The 23,687-nt window shown below is 32.1% G+C and overlaps 3 protein-coding genes across 3 annotated transcripts; all 3 read left to right on the plus strand.

Annotated features, from left to right (window-relative positions):
- The first annotated feature begins 3,462 nt into the window (after positions 1-3,462).
- Positions 3,463-7,595, plus strand: LOC124838012 (polyadenylate-binding protein 2-like). The gene is made up of 7 exons (XM_047313514.2): positions 3,463-3,903; positions 4,542-5,314; positions 5,488-5,565; positions 5,676-5,765; positions 6,105-6,407; positions 6,501-6,689; positions 6,998-7,595. The coding sequence occupies exons 1-7, from the start codon at positions 3,651-3,653 to the stop codon at positions 7,223-7,225; spliced, it is 1,914 nt and encodes a 637-aa protein (XP_047169470.1). The 5' UTR covers positions 3,463-3,650; the 3' UTR covers positions 7,226-7,595.
- Positions 7,596-10,157: 2,562 nt separating this feature from the next.
- On the plus strand, positions 10,158-12,071 carry HGPT (Hypoxanthine-guanine phosphoribosyltransferase). The gene is made up of 3 exons (XM_047313499.2): positions 10,158-10,530; positions 10,884-11,048; positions 11,529-12,071. The coding sequence occupies exons 1-3, from the start codon at positions 10,225-10,227 to the stop codon at positions 11,625-11,627; spliced, it is 570 nt and encodes a 189-aa protein (XP_047169455.1). The 5' UTR covers positions 10,158-10,224; the 3' UTR covers positions 11,628-12,071.
- A 4,836-nt stretch (positions 12,072-16,907) lies between these two features.
- LOC124838011 (uncharacterized) lies at positions 16,908-21,170 on the plus strand. The gene is made up of 3 exons (XM_047313513.2): positions 16,908-18,375; positions 18,946-20,666; positions 20,774-21,170. Exons 1-2 carry the CDS (start codon positions 17,034-17,036, stop codon positions 20,628-20,630), a joined length of 3,027 nt encoding a protein of 1,008 aa, XP_047169469.2. The 5' UTR covers positions 16,908-17,033; the 3' UTR covers positions 20,631-20,666; positions 20,774-21,170.
- Positions 21,171-23,687: the final 2,517 nt, after the last annotated feature.

Consider the following 23,687-nt stretch of genomic DNA (forward strand, 5'->3'; position numbering starts at 1 on the left):
AACTTTTTAGATTTCAAAAATGAGTATATAGAAGTCGGTTCCCCCTACATCGAACGTCAATATGGCTGTAGAAGTCGGATTGGCGGGATCGGACGTCTAAACGGAGTTAAAAAGTGAATTTTTAGATTTCAAAAGTGAGTATATAGAAGTCGGTTCCCCCACAACGAACGTCTATATGGCTGTAGAAGTCGGATTGGCGGGATCGGATGTCTAAATGGAGTTAAAAAGTGACTTTTTAGATTTCAAAAATGAGCATACAGAAGTTGGTTCCCCCCACATCAGACGTTTATATAGCTGTAGAAGTCAGATTGGCAGGAACGAACGTCTAAATGGAGTTAAAAAATGACTTTTTAGATTTAAAAAATGAGTATATAGAAGTCGGTTGCCCCCAAATCGGACGTCTATATGACTATAGAAGTCAGATTGGCGGGACCAGACGTCTAAATGGAGTTAAAAAATGACTTTTTAAATTTCAAAAATGAGTATATAGAAGTCGGTTCCTTCCACATCGGATGTCTATATGGCTGTAGAAGTCGGATTGGCGGGATCTGACGTCTAAATGGAGTCAAAAAGTGACTTTTTAGATTTAAAAAATGAGTATATAGAAGTCTCTTCCCCACATCACACGTCTATATGGCTTTAGACGTCTGTTCCGTCAAGAACAGACGTCTATATGTTTGTTTTATTTACGGAAAATGTCACCGGTCATTTTTTACGTTGGATATTCGAGGGTCGGATGTCTAAATGGTGACATTAAAGGCCTTTTCTACACTAGTGCCACCACAGGTTGGTCACTTAGTGAACCAACCCAACCCGACTCATTTATTAGCGAGCCGAAAAAATTCGAACTCGGCTCGACCTACCACAGGTTGGTGGGTTAAACTAGTTGGCTCACTAGCTCACTTAATTATAAGTTGTTTTTAAAATAAATAAAAAATTACAATTTTTTTAACTCAAATCTAAATAAATTTCACTCTAAAATGATGTTCAATTCCAGAGACAATTCAAAGTAAAAGTATATATATCATACAATCTAAGTGTAATCCAAAAGCACAAAAGGCGAACAAAATCTATAATATTTCTCTCTCTTGAAACATATTTTTATCCTCATCTACAATATAATAAAAAAATGCTAACTAATAATATTGAAACACAAAATACTAAATAATTAAATTAAATTATGTGGGCTGGCTCACCACGGGTGAGTCGGGTTGGAAACTAGCCCACATAAAAAAATTACATGTTTTTCAAACCCAACCCGGCTTAAACCCGTGATGAGCCAAAGGGTTGGCTCACGGGTTACAACCAATTTTGACAGAGTTACTTTGATGTCATTATGCTTGTGAAAATTAGATAAAATTATATAAGACAAATTATAAAATGAAAACTCATTATAAAATCATTTTTTTGTAACAAATTGTTTAACAACGAGTATTTGTGATTTTTTTCTAGGTCAATTTCGAATTCCTTCATGTCATTAAGCTTGTGAAAATTAGATAAGAAAAAAATTATAAAATGAAAACTCATTATAAAATCATTTTTTGTAAGATTGTTTAACATGCGTAGAGAAAATGTTGGAGTAAGAGAGATCAAAGAAAAATGGTTGAAAGGAATGAGAGAGGTGAGTAAGGGTTTAAGAGTTTCTTGTTTTTTTTGTGTGAATGAAAATGATTCAAATTGACCTTAAAATTTAGAATCTATAATATACGAGGGTATTTTGGTCTACTAAAATTCGTACACATTACTAAAATGTAACAACTGAAAAACAGCCCTACACAAATTAGCGTACATTTAAGTGATTGTTTTTCTTTTTACATATTTCATTATCTATTTTGCTTTATAAACTATCTTATCAATTATTTTATCATTTATATTTTGTCACTGTTTTTTTAATTTTTTTATGAAAATATATTTTTTGTAAATTTAATAAAAAAAATTATTTTAATTATAATTAAAATAGTTGATGACAAAAGTGATACATGCATTTTTACTAGTAAATATATGATAAAAATAAATTTATTGTATGTTTTACTATTTTAATTTCACGAATTAGAAATCAAGTTCAATCTTTTAAGACTTTTATCATTTTTTTAATTATGTTTGTGAAATATACTTTGGTTCTTAACAAAATTTTAATCTTTTCATTAATTTTAATTTGAGTACATGTAGTTTACCATGGATAATGTCTTTATTTTTATTCTGTTTTTTTTTTAATTTTAATTATCTGTATTTTTTAGTCTTCAATTTCATTTTATACAGTTTTGATAATTAAATTTATGATTTTATTTCAACTTAATTATTTATTTTTTATTTTAAATACATCTGTATTTGAGGATCATACGCATCTTAAAATTTAGAAACTTAATTTATATTAATACAAACAAATATATTTTTAAAACATTTTTTCAATAAATGAACAAAACATTAACCAAAAATGAATCTTATAAGATTGTTGCATTAGGATAAAAACTGGAAATTTTTTTTTACCCTTTATCAGCTTACATACAATATAAATTACCTAATAAAGTTATTTAATAAACTTTATAATAAATACAATATTCGATGTTTGGAAGAGATATTATGTAAATTTATTATCACAAAAATATAATTTGATAATGATTTAATATAATTTGAACAACGTTAATAATAATCAAATCTGTGAAAAGAAAATTTAGAAATCAAAATTATAAATAATGTGAAACCATTTTATATTACTTATATGTTCTACTTTTGTCAATGATTACAAGAGATAAAAGCGAGTATCATAGTTCTAATATAAGAAATAATCTTCATAAAAGCATACAAGCATAGTGAAATGTAATCACAATTAATAAAAATAAAAGATAATCTTCATAAAATCTTTTTGTAACCACCCATATTTTCTCACTATAAATTATATGCAATTGACATGTAACAGAAGTTTCAAGATTTTTTTAGAAGAGAAGATGATTTTTAAAATTATATAAATTGTAATTTGATTTTGTTCGTTAGACGGTTATAACAGCAAAAACTCTATGATAACCTCTATGATTTTGTGTTAGTGTTACATAAAATTAATATTAATGTCACAATCTTAAATATAGGATATTGTTTTAATGCCTTTTTTCTTTTATTTTTCGATTTAAAACTTAATTGACAATAAGTAGAATAAAATTACTAAATATTTTAAAATGAAATCATAAAAATACAAAATCAGTGGAAAATATTCGATATACCATCAAAGATATCCTTAATTTATAATTTTATTTTACTATCTATTTAGCGTAATTAATTATTTAATATTTATATATATTTTAGGACAATTAAGAATTAATAATAATAATAATAATAATTTTAAAAAATAACTTTTTATATCTTAAATAATTATTTAACTTTTAAAAAATGATTTTAAATTACTATGCAAAACAGAAGAAACAGGTGTAACGTTCTATAAAAGCCAAATCTTCCTTCCTAACTTCTTTCTCTTCCTCAGTTCTCTATTTTCAGGAGAAGAAAAAGAATCAAAAGGAGAATGATATCTCCATATTATAACAACTAGGATTGATTTATATTATTTTTTTCTTATATATTTTCATTTCAACAGTTGTTATTCCTTATTTTTGTTTTCTTTCCATTGAGTATCAGTTATTCTTTGTGTGAAAGAATAGTGAATGGCAGCAGCGGTTTCTTCACCGATGACTCAGTCTGTGACTGCAACAGCGGCTCCCGTAACTGCATTGGGCGGAGGACCATTTTCAAATGCCTCGCTGTATGTGGGCGATCTCGACGGAAATGTAAACGAGGAGCAACTTTATGATCTTTTCAGTCAAGTTGCTCAGATTGTTTCAATTAGGGTTTGCAGGGATCAGAGCAAGCGATCCTCTCTTGGTTACGCTTATGTCAATTTTTCTAACGCTCAGGACGGTTGGTTTATTCTAAACTTTTATTTTATTTTTTTCATGATTTTTCGTGTAATATGTGAATTCCTTCTATGTTTAGATGTTTTTATTATGATCATGTTTTTATTATGATCGGTGTTGAGGGGAATTGATTTGTTTGCCTTGAATTTAATAATGTATATATTCAGAAAGTTTAAAAATGTAAATCATTTAATATTTAATATGCGTTCTTATCAAATCCATAGTTTCCATCTCAGTTTAGGTAAAGTGCAATTTAATATTTAATGTGTTATGAGGTATTGTATGCCTTATCGTGAACTCTATGTGAAACGATTGGTGTAGTAAGCTATTTGAGACTATTGGATGTGGTAGTAATGTGTAATATGTTTGTATTGTGTGTAATATAAAAGAAAATTAATGTTGGATCTTTTTATCGTTAAAAAAATAATTTTATACACTACAATCGGAAGGAAAGTCGATGTCTTTGGGGAGTCGATCTTTTATAGGATAGAAGATTCATATCATTAGAGCAACTGATAGAATAGCTGTAACTGTGTGAGAACATTGGCTGGCTGTTGATGGTTTGCCTGTGCTGTTATTTTTTCTTTCTTATTTTGCACTTTTGATCCTGTGGCTGTCTAACTTTTTGACATTTTATCACAGCAACCAATGCTATGGAACTTTTGAACTTCACTCCTGTCAATGGAAAACCAATTCGAATTATGTTTTCTCAACGTGATCCAAGCATTCGGAAAAGTGGACAAGGCAACGTGTTCATCAAGAACCTGGATACATCAATTGATAACAAAGCATTGCATGACACTTTTGCTGCTTTTGGCACTGTACTTTCTTGTAAGGTGGCTACTGATAACAATACTGGTCTGCCAAAAGGGTATGGTTTTGTTCAGTTTGATAATGAAGATTCTGCCCAGAATGCAATCAAACAGTTGAATGGCATGTTGATCAATGACAAGCAAGTTTACGTTGGACTCTTTATCCGGCGTCAGGCTCGGACAAATGGATCACCTAAATTTACTAATGTGTATGTGAAAAATTTTTCTGAAGCATTCACAGACGAGGATCTCAGTAAGTTGTTTGGCTCTTACGGTACCATAACTAGTGCAACTATCATGAAAGATATGAATGGGAAATCTAGATGTTTTGGTTTTGTAAATTTTCAAAATCCAGATTCAGCCGCAACTGCAGTGGAAAGACTAAATGGTACCGCCATTGATGATAAGGTTTTATATGTGGGGAGGGCTCAGAAGAAAGCAGAAAGAGAGGCTGAATTGAAAGCCAAAATTGAGCAGGAAAGAATAAGTAGATATGAAAAGTTACAAGGTGCTAATTTGTATTTGAAAAATCTTGATGACAACTTCAGTAATGAAAAATTGAAAGATCTTTTTTCTGAGTTTGGGACTATAACATCTTGCAAGGTATGTAAGATATGAAAAATATTTGCATTGTATGTCTTATTTGTGCAGTAACTATCACTACATTTTTGTTCATCCTTATTTGAATATATCTCATGCATCCAATTAACTTTTAATTATAGTGAATGGTCATGTATGAAATACTTAGTGATTCTACATTGAATTGAATATGTTAGGTGACTGTCGACTCAAATGGACATAGCAAGGGATCTGGTTTTGTGGCTTTTTCTACACCAGAGGAAGCAAGTAAAGCTGTAAGTCTTAATTTTGTATGGATAAAAAGATCTAGCATATATATTAGGGGCTACCTGTTATTTTTTTTTTCTTATTGAATGGATGACTTTTTTTATCGTGTTTTATATAGTTGAATGAAATGAATGGCAAGTTGATTGGACGAAAGCCTCTTTACGTTGCTGTGGCCCAGCGCAAAGAAGAGAGGAAAGCTCATTTACAGGTGATGCTTTTCTTTAATCTTATTGTTAATTATTCTTGTATGATATAAATCTTAAATACTTTCTATTAAGTAAATGGTACTCGTAGTTGACTGGCTTTTCTTTAATCGTATTTGTTGAGATATTCATCTGTGCTTTATGATGTATGCGTCTTATGATGTATATGTGCTTTATTTGTAGATTAAGGATAATCTTTTGGGGGTTATTTGAGTTTCTCCGTTTTGCTGTCATTCTTATTTTGAATTTGCATGTTGTATCCTCAAAAATATTCTTCCTTTTATACTCATCTGTGCATTTTTTTCCTGAATTTGATGGTATGATAACAAATTGACCTTGTTCAGGCTCATTTTGCTCAAATCCGAACATCGGGTGGAATGACACCTCTGCCTGCTGGCATTCCTGTTTATCATCATCCAGGGGCACCAAGACTTGCTCCTCAACAATTATATTTTGGTCAAGGCAACCCTGGCTTCATGCCCCCACAGCCTGCTGGATATTCATTCCAGCAGCAAATTTTGCCTGGAATGAGGCCTGGGTTTGCCCCCAATTTCATTACTCCTTATCCCCTTCAAAGGCAGGCTCAGTCTGGACACAGGACTGGAGTTCGACGAAATGGAAATCTTCAACCAATGCAGCAGAGCCAGGTGATTATTCTATAATTCTAGGTTTGGAACTAAATAGTTTTTTTAATCCATTTATATTCTCAATGTTGAAAACAATTCAATGTTTCAAAGCAGATGATGATACATCGTAATTCCAACCAAGGGTTTCGATACTTGCCTAATGGTCGAAATGGTCCAACTATGCCCATGCACTTTGATGGTTCTGGAATTAATGCAGCACCTAATGATGGTCAGCGTTCTGGAGCATTGTCTACTACACTTGCATCGGCTCTTGCGTCTGCCACTCCAGAAAATCAGCGCATGGTATGTATAAACTGTATCTTTAGTTTAATCACACACAAGTTAAATCTAGTATTAAATTTAGGATTGGAATTCAGTTCATCTTAACATGAACTAACTTTGAATTAAAGAGCTGCCTATAGACGCATGTATGAAAATAACATATTTCATAATTCACTGAACATTTTTTAGGATTTAATAATCTTTTGTTTGCCTTGAATGGATAAGGTTACAATGAAATTGACCTGTTATCTAATTTATAGCTATAATTATTTGTAATAATACTTGTTTAGTAAGTGTAATCATTGGTTTAAATGGTTGAACCTGAACAGATGTTGGGTGAACATCTGTATCCTCTTGTGGAGCGTCTCACATTAAACCAATACACAGCAAAGGTGACTGGGATGCTACTGGAAATGGACCAGTCCGAAGTAATCAATCTCATCGAATCTCCTGAGGACCTGAAGACAAAGGTGTCTGAGGCTATGCAGGTATTATATGAGGCTACACCTGAATCTGGAGTTGCTGATCAGATTGGATCGTTATCCGTAAATGAATGAAGCAGGTGTCAAAAGTTTTCACCAATATGATATCATTCTTTTGCGGAATTACTAATTTATGAGATGATATAGAGGGTGATGATGATACGGAGGGGCTGAAGGATTTCTTTTGGTAGATTTTTTTAGCAATTGTTTCAGTATTTTTCGACTTTTTTATCATTCTATTTTATTTAGGACTGAGTTTACATTAGAGTAATCGGTTTATTAGCTTTGGAATCAATTTTGGATTTTTAGACATTTGATTTCGGATTTTGGTAGACACATTCTTCACTCATTTAATTTCTTAAGTTATTAATTTTCTTTGTTGGAATATATCTGTCTAAGGTTGAATTATAGCATCAATGGTTTATATGGATTTGTCATTACTATTTGTTTGTGGTTTTTGGGTTTTTAACTTTTTCTGCAATAGCAATGTAATGGATGGTGTTAGTCTCAATCTTCTTAATTGTTAAAGTCAAACAGCAGCTCTCATTGTACAGTTTGGTTTAAGTTGGTTTTAAGTTTACTCTAGAATAAAACCAGTCTTTTAGAATAAAGTTAATTAGATTATTTAGATGAACAAATATATTAGTAAGTTGACATTCATGTGAATAAAATTATATAGACGTGCTTTTAAATGACAATAAATATGAATTGTTCTGTTTTTTTTTTAATTTTTATGGATTAAATTGCATATTCAAAATAAATTGTTTAATGTAGATTTATTTGTTAGAAAAATTTTATGTTTACGAAAATTGTGAGTTCTTACTTTAAGAACACTTTTAATGAGTTATTTGAAATAGTTCTTTATATATAGAATATATTTTAATATAGACCCTGCACGTATATAAAGTGCAGAGAGCTATTTATTAAAGTAATTTTTTTTAATAGGGTTATTTTTTAAATATTTAAATAATTATTATATTAAAATGATGTTTTTATTTATAAGAAACTTTCAATCAAAATGCTGTAATAAGCATTCCAAAGGCTTTACTGAACTCAATTGGTGTGACTATTACACAATTTGGTTTAAAATGCTTCTTCGGAGAATTAATACTGTATTATAGTATTTTTACCAGAAAATTAAATTTTGAGATTTTTATGCATTTATTTTTTAAAATGTAGTGCTAAATCATCTTATTTTTATAACATTTTCAGTCAAACACATTTCTGTATTGATTTTGACATCAGGCCTTCTATGAAACTTTCCCAAAATTTTGATAACCATTTTATTATTCTCTATTCTTAAAATATTTACTTTTTCAGTTGGAAAATAATAGTCTTTTTAACGTTAGAGTACAATGGTTCAGAAATATTTTTGTGATACAAATTTAATAGAAATATACTCTTAACTTTTTATTTACATATTGCTAAAACTCATCCAAAAAAAGTCATTGTCTTTGAACAAACAAAAAAGATATGTAACGACCCAAAATCTTATATATTCACTTGCACAAAAAGATGTATATTTATTCACTTTTACAAAATAATAATAGTTTTTCAAAATATAAATAGATACAAAATATATTTTCTATATTCTTTATACATATAAAATTATATGTACGGAATACGAATTTAAATAGGATAATATTACTTTAACAATATTTTTTTGACAACGTTTTAACATTATTTGTCATTTTGTGATTGGTTCAAAAATTATTCCATAATCAATAATAATCATAAACACTAACATGAACCAATCACAAAATGACACGTAAATGTTAAAATGTTCTCAAAAAAAAGATTGTCAAAGTATCATTATTCATTTGAATATTATAAAACTTTGTAATCGTTATACTCACTTGTATTCCTTTTTTAAGAATACTAATTAACATCTCATTATCATATCTCAGTCTCATATACAAAGATAAATAATTTATAAGTAGTTTTTAAGCATGAAATTAATCAATAATAACGAATTTTAACTCTTACTTTAAGAATTTTTTTTCTAATGTAAATTTAAAATTTAGTAAAGTTAAAATAATCTAATTTAAGTTATTTTATCAATACATTTCACACATAAATCATCTATTATTTCACTATTTTTCGAGAATTTCAAATATATACTCAGAAAGTCATAACTTCATACAATCTAACATAATTAATATATATGTATAAGAGCACATAACAACGTCCAATACTAATTTACCGCTAGCACAAACATAAAAACTTAAAAGAAAAAGTTAAAGAAGATTAAGAAAAAAAAAAGTCTTAAAAGAGATGAATAAAAATTTCTATTTGAAATCTTTATAATCAAACTTATTTATAGTTTGATCTTTTATTAATAAAATATATTTGTCGTTTTATTAGATCTTTTATAATTTTATAGTTATCCATTTATTAAATCTTCACATATTATACAAATAATTGTCCTAGATAAATTTCGTACGAATTTCAATTATACAAAATTTATTCCTACCATTATACACATTTTCTTAATCTTCACAAAATACTATTATTTTAAAATGGAAGAATATTTTCTACATTAACCATTTGTAAGAAATGTAACATTAATGCATTTACGAAAAGAGAAAGTATAGAATATTGAGGGAGTAAACCAAGACTTATGTGTAATTTTGGTACATTAAAATTTTGATATAATTTGCAGAAAAAAAATCTTTTAAATAACACTATCTACTAGGTTTAAGTTATATAGACCAAATTATATTTCTAAAGTGCAATACAGCACGCACATTTCTTAAATTAGAAAGCAGGAATATTTATTTAAGCAATATTAAATTCAATAGAGTAAAAAAGTGGTTTGAGTATTAGTCAACAAACAAAGTAACATTTGTTGTAATTTGTGAAATAATTGAATTTATTCTAAATTAAGTAATGAATAAATAAATAAATAATAGTAATTTTTTATTATTGGGTAGGTTGATTATTTTAATAAAATTCTAATAAATTATAGAAAAGAAGGTTGAAAAAGATACCTAACTTTCTTCAAATAGAAAGAGGAAACGGTAGAGAATCTGAAAAACCCTAGCAGTTGTAAAACATCCCATACACCCTCTCTAATGAACACGACCATGCATTCCCACATTGAGACAATTCTGTGGAGCGAGGACCAAATTTCTCGCCGTGTCTCGGAGCTTGCCGCCGAAGTTTCCGCTGACTTTGCTGGTTGTTCTCGAGCGCCCATAGTCGTGGGTGTTGCCACGGGTGCCTTCCTCTTCTTGGCAGATTTTGTTCGCAAAATCGACTTCTCAGTATCCGTTGATTTCGTCCGAGCTGAATCCTACGGTTCAGGAACAGAGTCCAATGGCGCACCCACCATTTCCTTGGATTTGAAGGTCGACATCAACGCTCGTCATGTCATCTTGGTATTCCTCTTTTTTCCTCCTCTCACCCCTCAATGTCACTGTTTTCAAATTGAAATAAAACTAATACATTGTATTTTCAAATGAGAGTAATTAGTTAGTCCACGTCCGAGCTAAATTTCTTTTTCTGTTGTTTGATAGTGTATTTTTTTTTCTTCGAACTCAAATCCCCTATGGTACTTTTTATATTATACAAGGTTGTACGAGCTTAAATGGAGAATCAAAAAGCTATACAACAATTTTTTTTTTACAAATTAGTTATAATTTTTTTTTTCCATTTTTCTTTGATTATCAAGAGACTGCGGAGAAATTACTCTAAATTGTTATACATGTTTTAATCATGGATTGATAATTAGGTTGAAGACATTGTAGATACTGGTCATACCTTATCTAGAGTCATTAAGCACTTGAAATCAAAAGGAGCATCCTCTGTTTCTGTGTGCACTTTTCTTGATAAACCTGCAAGGAGAAAAGTAAATGTTCAGCTGGTGGGTGAAGGAAAATTCTACCGTGGATTTGAGGTATGATGCATGTTTTTGGGTTTTTACAAGTATAGATTTTTTTCGCACACCAATACATGCCAATGAGCTTCATATATATCATATAGCTGTTGAACATAAACACAATGTTCTTAACTTCTATTGAGACTGACTTGGATAAACTTATCAAGTATTTTATTTTAACATATATTCTCATTTTAAGTGCTTTTTGGGAAATTTATCCAAAAGTTTACCTTGTTCTAGTATCAATGGCCAGTTACCTTTAGGGTGGAAATGTATTATAGATATGTAGCAGTTATGATAAATTTTGTTTTCAATTTTTTTGCTGTAGCTGATTCTTTAAATCCCTAGATAATTTTAGCACGAGTTTGGATATTATGCTCTAAGCAGAAATAGTGACTGCACTTATGGCACTGACATGAAGTGGTATGGTCTAATTACGAAGCAGAATGAGTTGGGAGTGATATCTACTGATTCTGTCTACATTGGTGTTGTATGCAGTGCCCAGACTGTTTTGTTGTTGGTTATGGAATGGATTTTGCCGAACAGTATAGAAATTTGCCTTACATTGGTGTTTTGAAGCCTGAACTTTACGAGTGATCGAGCACTTGTCCCAAATGGAACCTTAAGAGTGTTTAACACGGTACACTTGATTCACAGATAGAACGGAAAATAGAAGAAATGAATCTGCTTTCTGGTTTCCATGTTTATCACAAAATAAACTGTTTCGGAGCTTTACAGAATTGTGCACACCATTATATTATTATACAGTGTACTTGAAAACTAGCATTGTCGTTTATTCTTTTTTCTTTTTCTGTTTAAATGCGCGAAGTGACTCTTAGATGAAGCACAGGTAAAGATGTTTACTTATTTGGAATAATTCAAATATCACGTTAGCATACAAGTGTAGAATAGTGGTGTCTCACGGGAATAGTTAATGGAAGGAAATGATTGCCTATACAAGATAAAATCAAGTACTTTATGAGTATTGTGTATTGTAAGGATTGCATTATGGTCAATATAGTTATTTCTGTTGTAGAAGTATATTGGTTCTCTGTCTTCTGTAAATAAATTAAAAAATGATAATTAAATTTTAATTAATTTAAGGTATATGGATGTGATGAAAGTAAGCTTTTTCTAGATTTCAGTAGTTATCGGAAGTATTAAGTATAGAAAAACCGGGTTGGGCTGAAAAAGGATGAGAAAGGTTAATACTGCGTGTAATGAGAAAGGTTATCCTCGAACAAACCTCTCCTTTCATTCTTCCTCCTACTTCTTGCCTAACCTAATAATGTAACACCAATTCTGGATTGTATCATTGAGTAAGTGATAACATACCTTCTAGTCCTGATTATTTTTGGGTCTTGTAGTTTTTTGATCAAGTAGAATAGAATTTTTGACCACTTAAGTTAACAAAAAACCAAGGCCCAATGTTCACCCAAGTAGATGTCCAACAAACTAGTTTTCATTTCAATTTTAATTTAGATTTATACGAGGGAAATTCTTGCAAACGAAAGTTTTGATTGATAAAAATTTACTATATTCTCTAAATCTTTGAGAATTGATGAGCTAAGGTCAAGTCTTAGTTTTTTAGTGGTCTTAGTAAAGCTTGATGATTGAGAATTTCAGAATTTAATTACACATGCCCTCTTCTGTTTCGTCGTTCAATTTTTGACTTTTGGATTCACTCTAAATGATATGTCCAAAAACTTGAGAACTTTACATAAATTTTTGGAGTTATTTAATATTGGATGGTTAAATGAAATAGGAAAGTGATTTAGTAATAACTTATATATATATATATATATATATATATATATATATAATTTTGTTAAAATCAAAATAAATAAATTGTGTCTCTGCATTTACAGCTTTTTGAATCGAGATATATTGCCTTCTTGGATATAAGTTCAATAAAATTTTGGAGATAAACTAGCTTAAACAAAATATAAGGTGAATATTGAGAGGATATTATTTCAAGTTATTTCTGATATATAGGTATATGTAGGACTATCACATCTTTATTCTTGAAATAAAAATTTCATATGGGACTGAATAAATTTGTTAATGTATTTAATAATTGTAATGTATTAAAGCTAAAGATCTTATTATTAGAGTAGTTACCCATTATGTAATTTAACTTCATAAGTCTAACATTATTATTGAGTTATGAAAAATTTATGACATTTGAGATTTTATCAATGACCTCGTAGAAAACGTATAGATTTTTTTCTTATTAATGTTAAGGATTGAGGTATACACATTATTAAATAAAATGTTTAATTATCGAGAACAAAATTTATTATTAATAATAAGAGTTTATCGGTAATTTAAGTTTATCAATAAATTTACTGATAAATTCATTATTGATACATCTATCATCATGAATTTATCGATAATTGGTAAATTCATCTATAACTAACAATGGTCACAAATAATGGTAAATATTTATCGATGATTTTGTCCATTGACAAATATTACGATTAGATATATTTTTTTCTTGTTTTTTTTCTTTTTCCTTTTTTTTTTCTTCTTCTTCCACCTCGATCACGGTTGTGTTTCCATTCTCATCATCCTCACTTCAATTGCCTCCGAGTCCTCCTCCTTTTCTCCTCTCTTTCTATTTTTATTCATCTTCCTTTTATAAATTTTAATTTATAAACGGAAGTTATCAATGAATTTTATTGACAACTTTATTAAGAATAAATGTTTATATTGATAATTAAAAGTTTAGTATATGCCAATAAAATCAATAAGAAACTTTGGTTTCATTCACAAAATTATTTTCATAAATAAAATTGTCATCAATTACAAATTTCCTTGTAGTATATATATAATGTAGGTGTGTGCATTGTAGTATATATATAATGTAGGTGTGTGCATGGAAATGATTTTGAGGAGATTATATTAATTATTTGTTCTTGTATTATTTATTTTACCATATTAACGATGGGATTGTTACAGTTCTTCCACAATGAAATTTTGTTTCAGATAGTATTAAATATACAAGAAACTAGTTTCTGTCAATGAATATAACTTTATTTGTCTTATTATGTAGTCATGTTCTACTTTGAGCTATATATGTAATTTATGTGTTTTAGTTCAAATCAAAAAGCATATACAAAAGATGAGAATGAATATTTATCTACATTTTTTTATTGTATAAAATACAGGTTTTTATCCTATTTTTTTGAAGTTATGACATGCAATTCTTCATTTTCTTTTTCGTCCTAATGCAGGTTTTATCTTCATAAAAAAAAGTAAATATGATAACTTTCATTAAATTGATATTAATATTTTTTTTAAGAGTAATGATATGACTTAAATGACACATTCCAGACACCTTAATGTCAAGTTAGATAATCCTAACCACACGACATTATTTACCCTGTCCATCACGTCATCATTTTATAAATAATATCAACTCCAATTTAATAAAAAGATATCATATTGATTTTTTTTTAAAAAATAATATTATATTAAGCCAACAAGATTAAATTATTGCATTGAATTATTTCGACAAAGTTTTTTTGAGTCAAAACAGCTATTAAACCTAAAATCTAATAGTTCTATACAAAGTAACAATAAATAAATAAATTTAACAGATAAACTTGTCAAAATAAACATTGAATGTCATATTTAGGAATAGGAAAATGATACTTGAACAATCATTTTTAACAACATTTAGACACGCGCACACGTGTCTAAATTTGAGTGATCCAGTTGAAAAAATTAAATGAAAATGGACCACTCAAATTTAGACACGTGTGCGCGTGTCTAAATGTTGTCAAAAATGGTTGTTCAAGTGTCATTTTCCTTAGGAATATATGATTTCAGAAACAACACCATTAGTATATACAGAGATTGAAATATTGTTTTTGCACTGCGTTTATCTATTGAGTTAGAACTTCAACTCGCAACATTTCTCCATCTTGATCTGTCTTTTTTTTTTTTTGTTAGAAGTATCAAAAGGGTCAATTATACCTATTGAATTATCTATATATATATATATATATATATATAGCTAAACCCACTGAACAAGACGAGTTAGTTCTTGTATGGTAAATTCGATCCAATGCATTGCCTCCCTTTTAGATTTTAGCTTTAATCTACTTTGGTCAACCACTACTTTTTATTGACATGCATATCCCAATATCTATCAAATCCTTCAATAGTATGCCCTATGTTGTCATTCTAGCTTAGACTCATAAAAGTTTAATGGTCTCATCAATCCTGCTACAGCTAATCACCCTTAAGTTTCGTGTTGCACATGCTTTATACATACTGGCCCAGACTTCCCTGCTTAATTATTGAAAGACCAAACAAAACAATTATTAAGCATTTAGTTTTGATATTCTAATACTCCTTCACACCATTAGTCAATGTCTCTTCTGAAAAACCCAAATTTTACTTCACCTTCTCAGTTTTAAATCTAACATATCAGAATAAGAGAGAAGTTTACAAGATTGACCAAATATGCAAATGTACGAAAATAATTTGTAATACCAATCAATTTGGCATTATACATAAACCATTTTTCTCTAATAAGAAAACATAAAAGCAAAGTCGGAATTTCTGATCTCATATCTAGGAAAATAACAGAATATAAAGGGAAAACTTTGTAACAGCCTTAATTAATTATATGAAGATAACTTCATTCCGAAGAATTGTAACAACCTGTTCCCTACCTAAACCTTAGAAACAAAAGTGGTTGGTGATGACTCTAGCTTTAAACAACTTTAATTCAATTAGATGCTCTTAAAGGAAAGGTTTTCTTTTTACTCATTTACTCCAATCATTACTAAATTATGTTTTCTCTATTTGATTAATAATTTTCTTCCAGACAAACCTTCTCTGTTTCTAGCTTTCAATATCCAATTTACCCTTAAATTTTTATAATCAAGTCAAAGTCATTTTTATTCCCTTAATTCAGCAACTATCACGAATTTGATATTCTATTTACACCTCAATCTACTACACGGCATTGACAACTATAAACGATTATGTAGTGGAATGAGAATGTGGGTGGCTATTAGAAATTTCGTGTCACTCCAGAATAACGTTTATGAACACAGCTAATCAACTAGCTACAATAGAGGAATATAAGTGCTTCCTCAGCTTGGGACTGGAGCTAATTTAGTTGGGAAACGCTTAGTTGTCGAATTATATTGTATTATCAAACAGGCCCAACGAAATTTCATAAGGGAGCAATAGTGTCCACGTTTCTTTCATGTTACAATTATTGATTATTGATGTGAAAAAAAAGTGTTAGAAGCTGACTTTGATCAATTGCTTAAACCAATAAATATTATTTTATCTATAATTGGCGAATGCTTAGTTGCCAACTACGCTTCTCGCGCAAAAAATTATGCGGCAACTTGAACTTGATGCCGGTTTGACAACATCGCATGTTAAAACTCATCATTGATGAACCACATGACTGATAAAAATATTGAAGAAAGAAAAAGAATGTAGTAAAGTGAAACAAAGTTGTTGGTGAAATTGTTCCCTTCTCATTCTCATTCTCATTCTCCGTGTTTGTCATATTCGTCCAAATTCATTACAAATGAATAATTATGGATATACACCATTTTTTGGAGTTACCTTTGGTCAAGATAGGCAACTGAGAGAAGGGGAAGTAGGAAGGAATGATGATTTATATGTTAATTAGTTGTTGGGGATTTGAATGGAGCCCGATTCTGGCCATGTGGAGGAAAACATGAGTTTACAAAAAGAGTGCTTTCGAAAGTTCACAAGGCCAGCTAGGGACTCTCTTAATTTAAAGAATCAAAATCAAAATGAAACCAATTGAATAATTTGAGGTCTCTCATCACAGCTCCCTTTTAACGACTCACTCTCACTATAAATATTTCATGCATGCAGCTTTTCTCAACACTCACTAACACCAAACCTCTTCCCTCTCCTCTCTGCACTCCCAACAACAATATCTATCATTGAGGATCTCAGCAGCATTGGGCAGAGGTGATAAGTTTTTTTCTTCTACACATGACTGCTAGGGGCACCGACCCCAAAAGGGGTCGTCTTTGGCCACACATGATCATGGCAATGGCCATTGCTTTGATTTCTACTACTGTAGTTTCTGTCCATGCTGATGGTTACCCTTCCTATTCTTCACCACCACCACCTCCTCCAACTTATGAATACAAGTCACCACCTCCACCTTCACCATCACCTCCTCCTCCTTATGAGTACAAGTCACCACCTCCTCCATCATCATCACCACCACCTCCTTATGAGTACAAGTCACCTCCCCCTCCTTCCCCATCACCACCACCTCCCTACTATTACAAGTCTCCTCCACCACCTTCTCCATCGCCTCCTCCTCCATACTACTACAAGTCTCCTCCTCCACCCTCTCCCTCCCCGCCTCCTCCATACTACTATAAGTCCCCTCCTCCACCCTCTCCCTCACCACCTCCTCCATACTATTACAAGTCTCCTCCACCACCCTCTCCCTCACCACCTCCTCCATACTACTACAAGTCTCCTCCACCACCCTCTCCCTCTCCACCTCCTCCATACTACTACAAGTCCCCTCCACCACCCTCTCCCTCCCCACCTCCTCCATACTATTACAAGTCCCCTCCACCACCCTCTCCCTCACCACCTCCTCCATACTACTACAAGTCCCCTCCACCACCCTCTCCCTCACCACCTCCTCCATACTACTACAAGTCCCCTCCTCCACCCTCTCCCTCACCACCTCCTCCATACTACTACAAGTCTCCTCCACCACCCTCTCCCTCCCCACCTCCTCCATACTACTACAAGTCCCCTCCACCACCCTCTCCCTCCCCACCTCCTCCATACTACTACAAGTCCCCTCCACCACCCTCTCCCTCACCACCTCCTCCATACTACTACAAGTCCCCTCCACCACCCTCTCCCTCACCACCTCCTCCATACTACTACAAGTCCCCTCCTCCACCCTCTCCCTCACCACCTCCTCCATACTACTACAAGTCCCCTCCTCCACCCTCTCCCTCACCGCCTCCTCCTTACTATTACAACTCCCCACCACCACCTTCACCACCTCCTCCACCACCCTACTATTACAAGTCTCCACCTCCGCCTGAAAAGTCTCCATCTCCAACTCCATATTACTACAAATCTCCTCCACCACCATCTCCAACTCCTTACTACTACAATTCTCCACCACCTCCATACTATTATAACTCTCCTCCTCCACCAGTTGTATATCCCCCACACCCGTACCCACATCATTACCACCACGCATTGATTGTTAAGGTAGTAGGTAAAGTTTACAGCTATAAGTGCTATGACTGGAACCATCCCGAGAAGTCCCATAACAAGAAACACCTCAAAGGTACATCATATTCATTTCATTATCTTTTTGTTTAGATATATAGTTTTGTTATGGCTAGAAAATATGACTAATCAAGAAAAAAATTTATATACTCAACATCTTACTAGCACATTTTTTTGTCATTTTACACTTAAAAGAGAATATTGATTATTACATTTTTAATACCTTAAAATGTTTGTCCATTTATATGTCAATTATTATATTCTTAATCCTATTTTATCTTAGTTAAAATCTTAAATGTTTTAAAAATAAAAAACTAATAATGGTAGATAATTTATTAAAAAATTTAAAATAAATAAAGATTTTAATTGAAATTCTTATTTTGTGTCATCTCCAAAGTTGTATACATAAAAAGAAGAAAATAAGCAATAATATATAATTTGATTAGAAGAGGCTAAAACCTATATATAATTAATAGATAAAGAAAACAGTTGAATTGAGAGAAAGGTAATTATCATAATATTATAATGTTGACCAATATAGTGTACTTTCTTATAAGAATAGTTTAATTTATTAACATGTACAAGTATGTTTATGTGTGGTAATTAATCGTTTTGTGGGGGAATGTAGGTGCTGTTGTGGAGGTCGAATGCAAAGCAGGGTCGAAAGTGATCAAGGCCTATGGTGAAACTAAGAGCAATGGAAAGTACAGTATCACAGTTAAGGATTTTGACTATGTCAAGTATGGACCCACAGTGTGCAAGGCCAAGCTTTATGCTCCACCTAAACACTCCCCCTTCAACACACCTACTCAATTCAACGAAGAAACCAAGTTGAAGGTGAAATCTAAGGACAAGTATGAAGTGGTGCTTAAGGCTAAGCCATTTGCTTATGCTTCAAAGAAGTATTTTAAAGAATGTGAAAAGCCTTCACCCACTCCTTACTACTATAAGTCACCTCCTCCTCCAACTCCCGTTTACAAATACAACTCTCCACCTCCACCATCACCAAAACCTACACCATCATACTACTATAAATCACCACCCCCACCTTCACCATCCCCTCCTCCTCCATACTATTACAAGTCACCTCCACCACCATCTCCATCACCACCACCTCCTTATTATTACAAATCCCCTCCACCACCATCCCCATCACCACCACCTCCTTACTATTACAAATCCCCACCACAAGCATCCCCATCACCACCACCTCCATACTACTACAAGTCCCCTCCACCTCCATCTCCATCTCCACCACCTCCCTATTACTATAAATCACCTCCACCACCATCTCCATCACCACCACCTCCTTACTATTACAAATCTCCTCCACCACCATCCCCATCACCACCACCTCCATACTACTACAAATCCCCACCGCCACCATCCCCATCACCACCTCCTCCATACTACTACACATCCCCTCCACCTCCTTCTCCATCTCCACCACCTCCCTATTACTATAAATCACCTCCACCACCATCTCCATCACCGCCACCTCCTTACTATTACAAATCTCCTCCACCACCATCCCCATCACCACCACCTCCATACTACTACAAATCACCACCACCACCATCTCCATCACCACCACCTCCATACTACTACAAATCCCCGCCACCACCATCCCCATCACCACCACCTCCATACTACTACAAATCCCCTCCACCTCCCTCTCCATCTCCACCACCTCCCTATTACTATAAATCACCTCCACCACCATCTCCATCACCACCACCTCCTTACTATTACAAATCTCCTCCACCACCATCCCCATCACCACCACCTCCATACTACTACAAATCCCCACCGCCACCATCCCCATCACCACCTCCTCCATACTACTACACATCCCCTCCACCTCCTTCTCCATCTCCACCACCTCCCTATTACTATAAATCACCTCCACCACCATCTCCATCACCGCCACCTCCTTACTATTACAAATCTCCTCCACCACCATCCCCATCACCACCACCTCCATACTACTACAAATCACCACCACCACCATCTCCATCACCACCACCTCCATACTACTACAAATCCCCGCCACCACCATCCCCATCACCACCACCTCCATACTACTACAAATCCCCTCCACCTCCCTCTCCATCTCCACCACCTCCCTATTACTATAGATCACCCCCACCACCATCTCCATCACCGCCACCTCCTTACCATTACAAATCCCCTCCCCCACCATCCCCATCACCACCCCCTCCTTATTACTATCAAAGTCCTCCTCCACCAGTAAAATCGCCTCCACCTCCAGCTTACACCTATGCTTCCCCACCTCCACCTATCTACAAATAAGTTGCGAATGCGAAAGCACCACTCATGATAAATCACGTAAGTTTACGATCCTTTCTTCCTTACACTCAGAAAGAAATAAAAAAAATCATTACCGGTATATGCATAAATTTTTGTAATAAAAGTTACTATTTAATTTCTTACAGATTCTTGTTTTCATTGAGGAATAAAGACAATCTCCATTTAGAGCCAAGTGATCTACCTTCCTATTTAAGTTTTTTGAATAAAAGTCTGAAGTTGTGTGTCATCTCTGCACTTCTATACTCGTGATTCAGACCCGATTGATTCTATCTGTTTGACGGTCGTCTTGCACGTTCCAATCTTGTTGTGTTTAAATGCCTCACAGCTCAGAACAAGAGAAATTTGAAATGTAAATGACAAGTGAAAGTGAAAAATATAGTACACTTTTAATTTATTTGTTCCTAGATTAATTGGCCATGTACGATTGGTTTTCATCTATGCGGCATTTCTGTATTGTACCATGTCGTATTTGTGATAACAGTACTATTACATTAGAAATAAAGCATTTAAGCATCGCATTCAGCTTTTCTCTTCCCAACTGCTAGTACTAATGGTTACCAAAGTTTCAAATAGCTCCACTGTTTGAGAGTCTTCTAAACATTCTGGATAGCAAAAAATAAATCTGCTGATAAAATTTTTAGTTATTTTCAAATTAACTCAAACAAATAAAAAGTGAAAAACATTGATTTCGTTACTAATTACTATCAGAGTGTCCAACTACATCTTAAATTTTAGCTATTCCAATAAATAAAATGCGCAACAATAACTAAATCACAACAGTAGCAGTGAACTGCGCATAAACTTTATCTATAACACTTACGTAGTTTTCTGTAGTCTTGGAGATCACAGACATATAATAGTGTTGTTCTAACCATATCTCATTGAATCTACTGTTGTTACTTTTCTTCTCTAATACAGTTTCTGAACTCTTTCTTCTCTAGGGCTCCATATTTCGTGTTCTTCCAGTATACCTATTCCTATAACTATTTCTTTTCATATCAAATTTGTCTGATAAGAACTGCATGGAATTGAAGGAAAGGGATTCATGCACTACAAGAAAATTTGGTTTTAGAAACCAAATTATTAGTCTCTAAAATGATCAAATTAGTCACTAATTCAAGTTGAGACCAATTTAGATTCTAATAGTCATAAGTAGCTAAACTTTGGTAGCTAATGCTAGACACCAATTTAGCTTCTAATTTAGAAACTAATTTTGTGACCAAATAGAAACTAATTTAGCAACTAATTGCATAGAAATTAATTTAGCAACCAATTATATCAAAACTATTTTAGCAAGCAAATATATAAAAACCAATTTAGCAACCAAATATATAAAGATCAAAAGATGGTCACTATATTGGTCTCTAAATAATGATAATTTGTTTTAAAATATTTTCTTGTTATTTTATCTACCTAATCTTTCATATTTTTTATTTATTTCTAAATTTAATTTCAACAATTTTAAAATAAATTATCAATAACTAAAATTTACTTTTTACTATAATTTAAATTATTCATTACAAATTCAAATTTAAATATTTTAATTTAATTTTCACCACTATGATCAATTTCGTATCACAAATCACTTTCAGCGAGTAACATGAACAAATTATTCCACAATGTTAATTACTGTAAATTATCAACAAATTAAATGATATTCATTATCTGACTACCGTCGGTTATCTAAACGATAATATATCTGGAATTATTGACTTTAAAAGTGCATTTGCTTCTGTCTCACGTCTGCTAGACGCTATAATTAATAGCTTCGCATAATAGGTACATTGTGACATGATTTTCTCCAGAATTAGTTTTTAAAAACATGCTTGTCTAGTTTAGAATTCACTTCCCAATTTAGGGAAGGACCAGCAGAGTGCTTCCTATGAACCAATCAAGACCTGTTTTCCACAACTGGTGCTATAACATATAACATTCAAACAGAGCAAACCTCACATATATATATGGTAAGGAACGGTAGTAAACAGAGCAAAATACCTGGAAAGGTAGTAAACAGAGCAAAAACGACACTCTTCAAAACACAGCTTGAAATGGTTCAGTCGATGATACAAAATGAGATTTAATAAATCACTTTCACAATATTACCACGAACGCAAATAACGCCTTCCCCCCGAATCTTCCTCCAGTACCTTCACCGATTTGCGCCAATGTGAAATTAAAAGCAATGAATAGGTAATTTGTTATTAAGAAGAGATGTATTGAAGTTAAATGGAAGAGAAAACTGAGAGAAATGTAAGAGAGGAGACAAACCCTAAGACTCAAATGGCAAGCCCTGAGAGCTCTGAGATTGTTTGGTCTTCTTGCAGAATTTGGAAAAAAAAGTAAGCGTGGCATGCAAGAATCTCCGTATCATATATCTCTCCTCAGGTGATTCTCTTTCCACTTACTATTCGTCAGGTTCTTCTATGCAATAAAAAAAAAGTTTATAATTGTATAATGTTTAATTATTAATTATTTCATAAACAAAATCTAGATCTACATAATATATTGACTCAAAATTTAAGTTTCTAGTGGTGTGAAAATTACAAACCAAACAATTAGTTTTTATTGATAAAAAAATTAGTCTCTAAGATAAAAGTGACTAAAAAAACGTTTCCAATTATATGTTAGTGAGTGACTAAAAAAATTATCTTTCAATAAGTAAATAATTTTTACGATTATTAGTTCCAAAAACTTTAATGTCTAATTATATTATACATTTTTATTAATAATATATATTAGTTTAGATAGTAATAACTTTTAATTTATAAAATAGTATGTTTATTTAATGAGTATAATGATTAATCATTTTTAATCAGTATGAATACTTTAACTCATCAAATAAAAAAACAATTTCATTGACATCAATAAAAAAATCCTGACTGACATGATAAAAGAAAAAAAAACGTAGTTTTTGTCATTATTAATTAAAAAAATTACTAACTATTAACATCAATAAAGAAATTTAGCAAACCCATCTTTCAACATAAAAAACAAGTAAGTTGAATTAAGTAAAGTTTTTGTACTTTTTGTTAAATACAA

Source organism: Vigna umbellata, chromosome 8 (genome assembly GCF_029865625.1).
Source record: "Vigna umbellata cultivar VRB3 chromosome 8, Vumbellata_1.0, whole genome shotgun sequence".
NCBI classification, from domain to species: Eukaryota; Viridiplantae; Streptophyta; class Magnoliopsida; order Fabales; family Fabaceae; genus Vigna; species Vigna umbellata.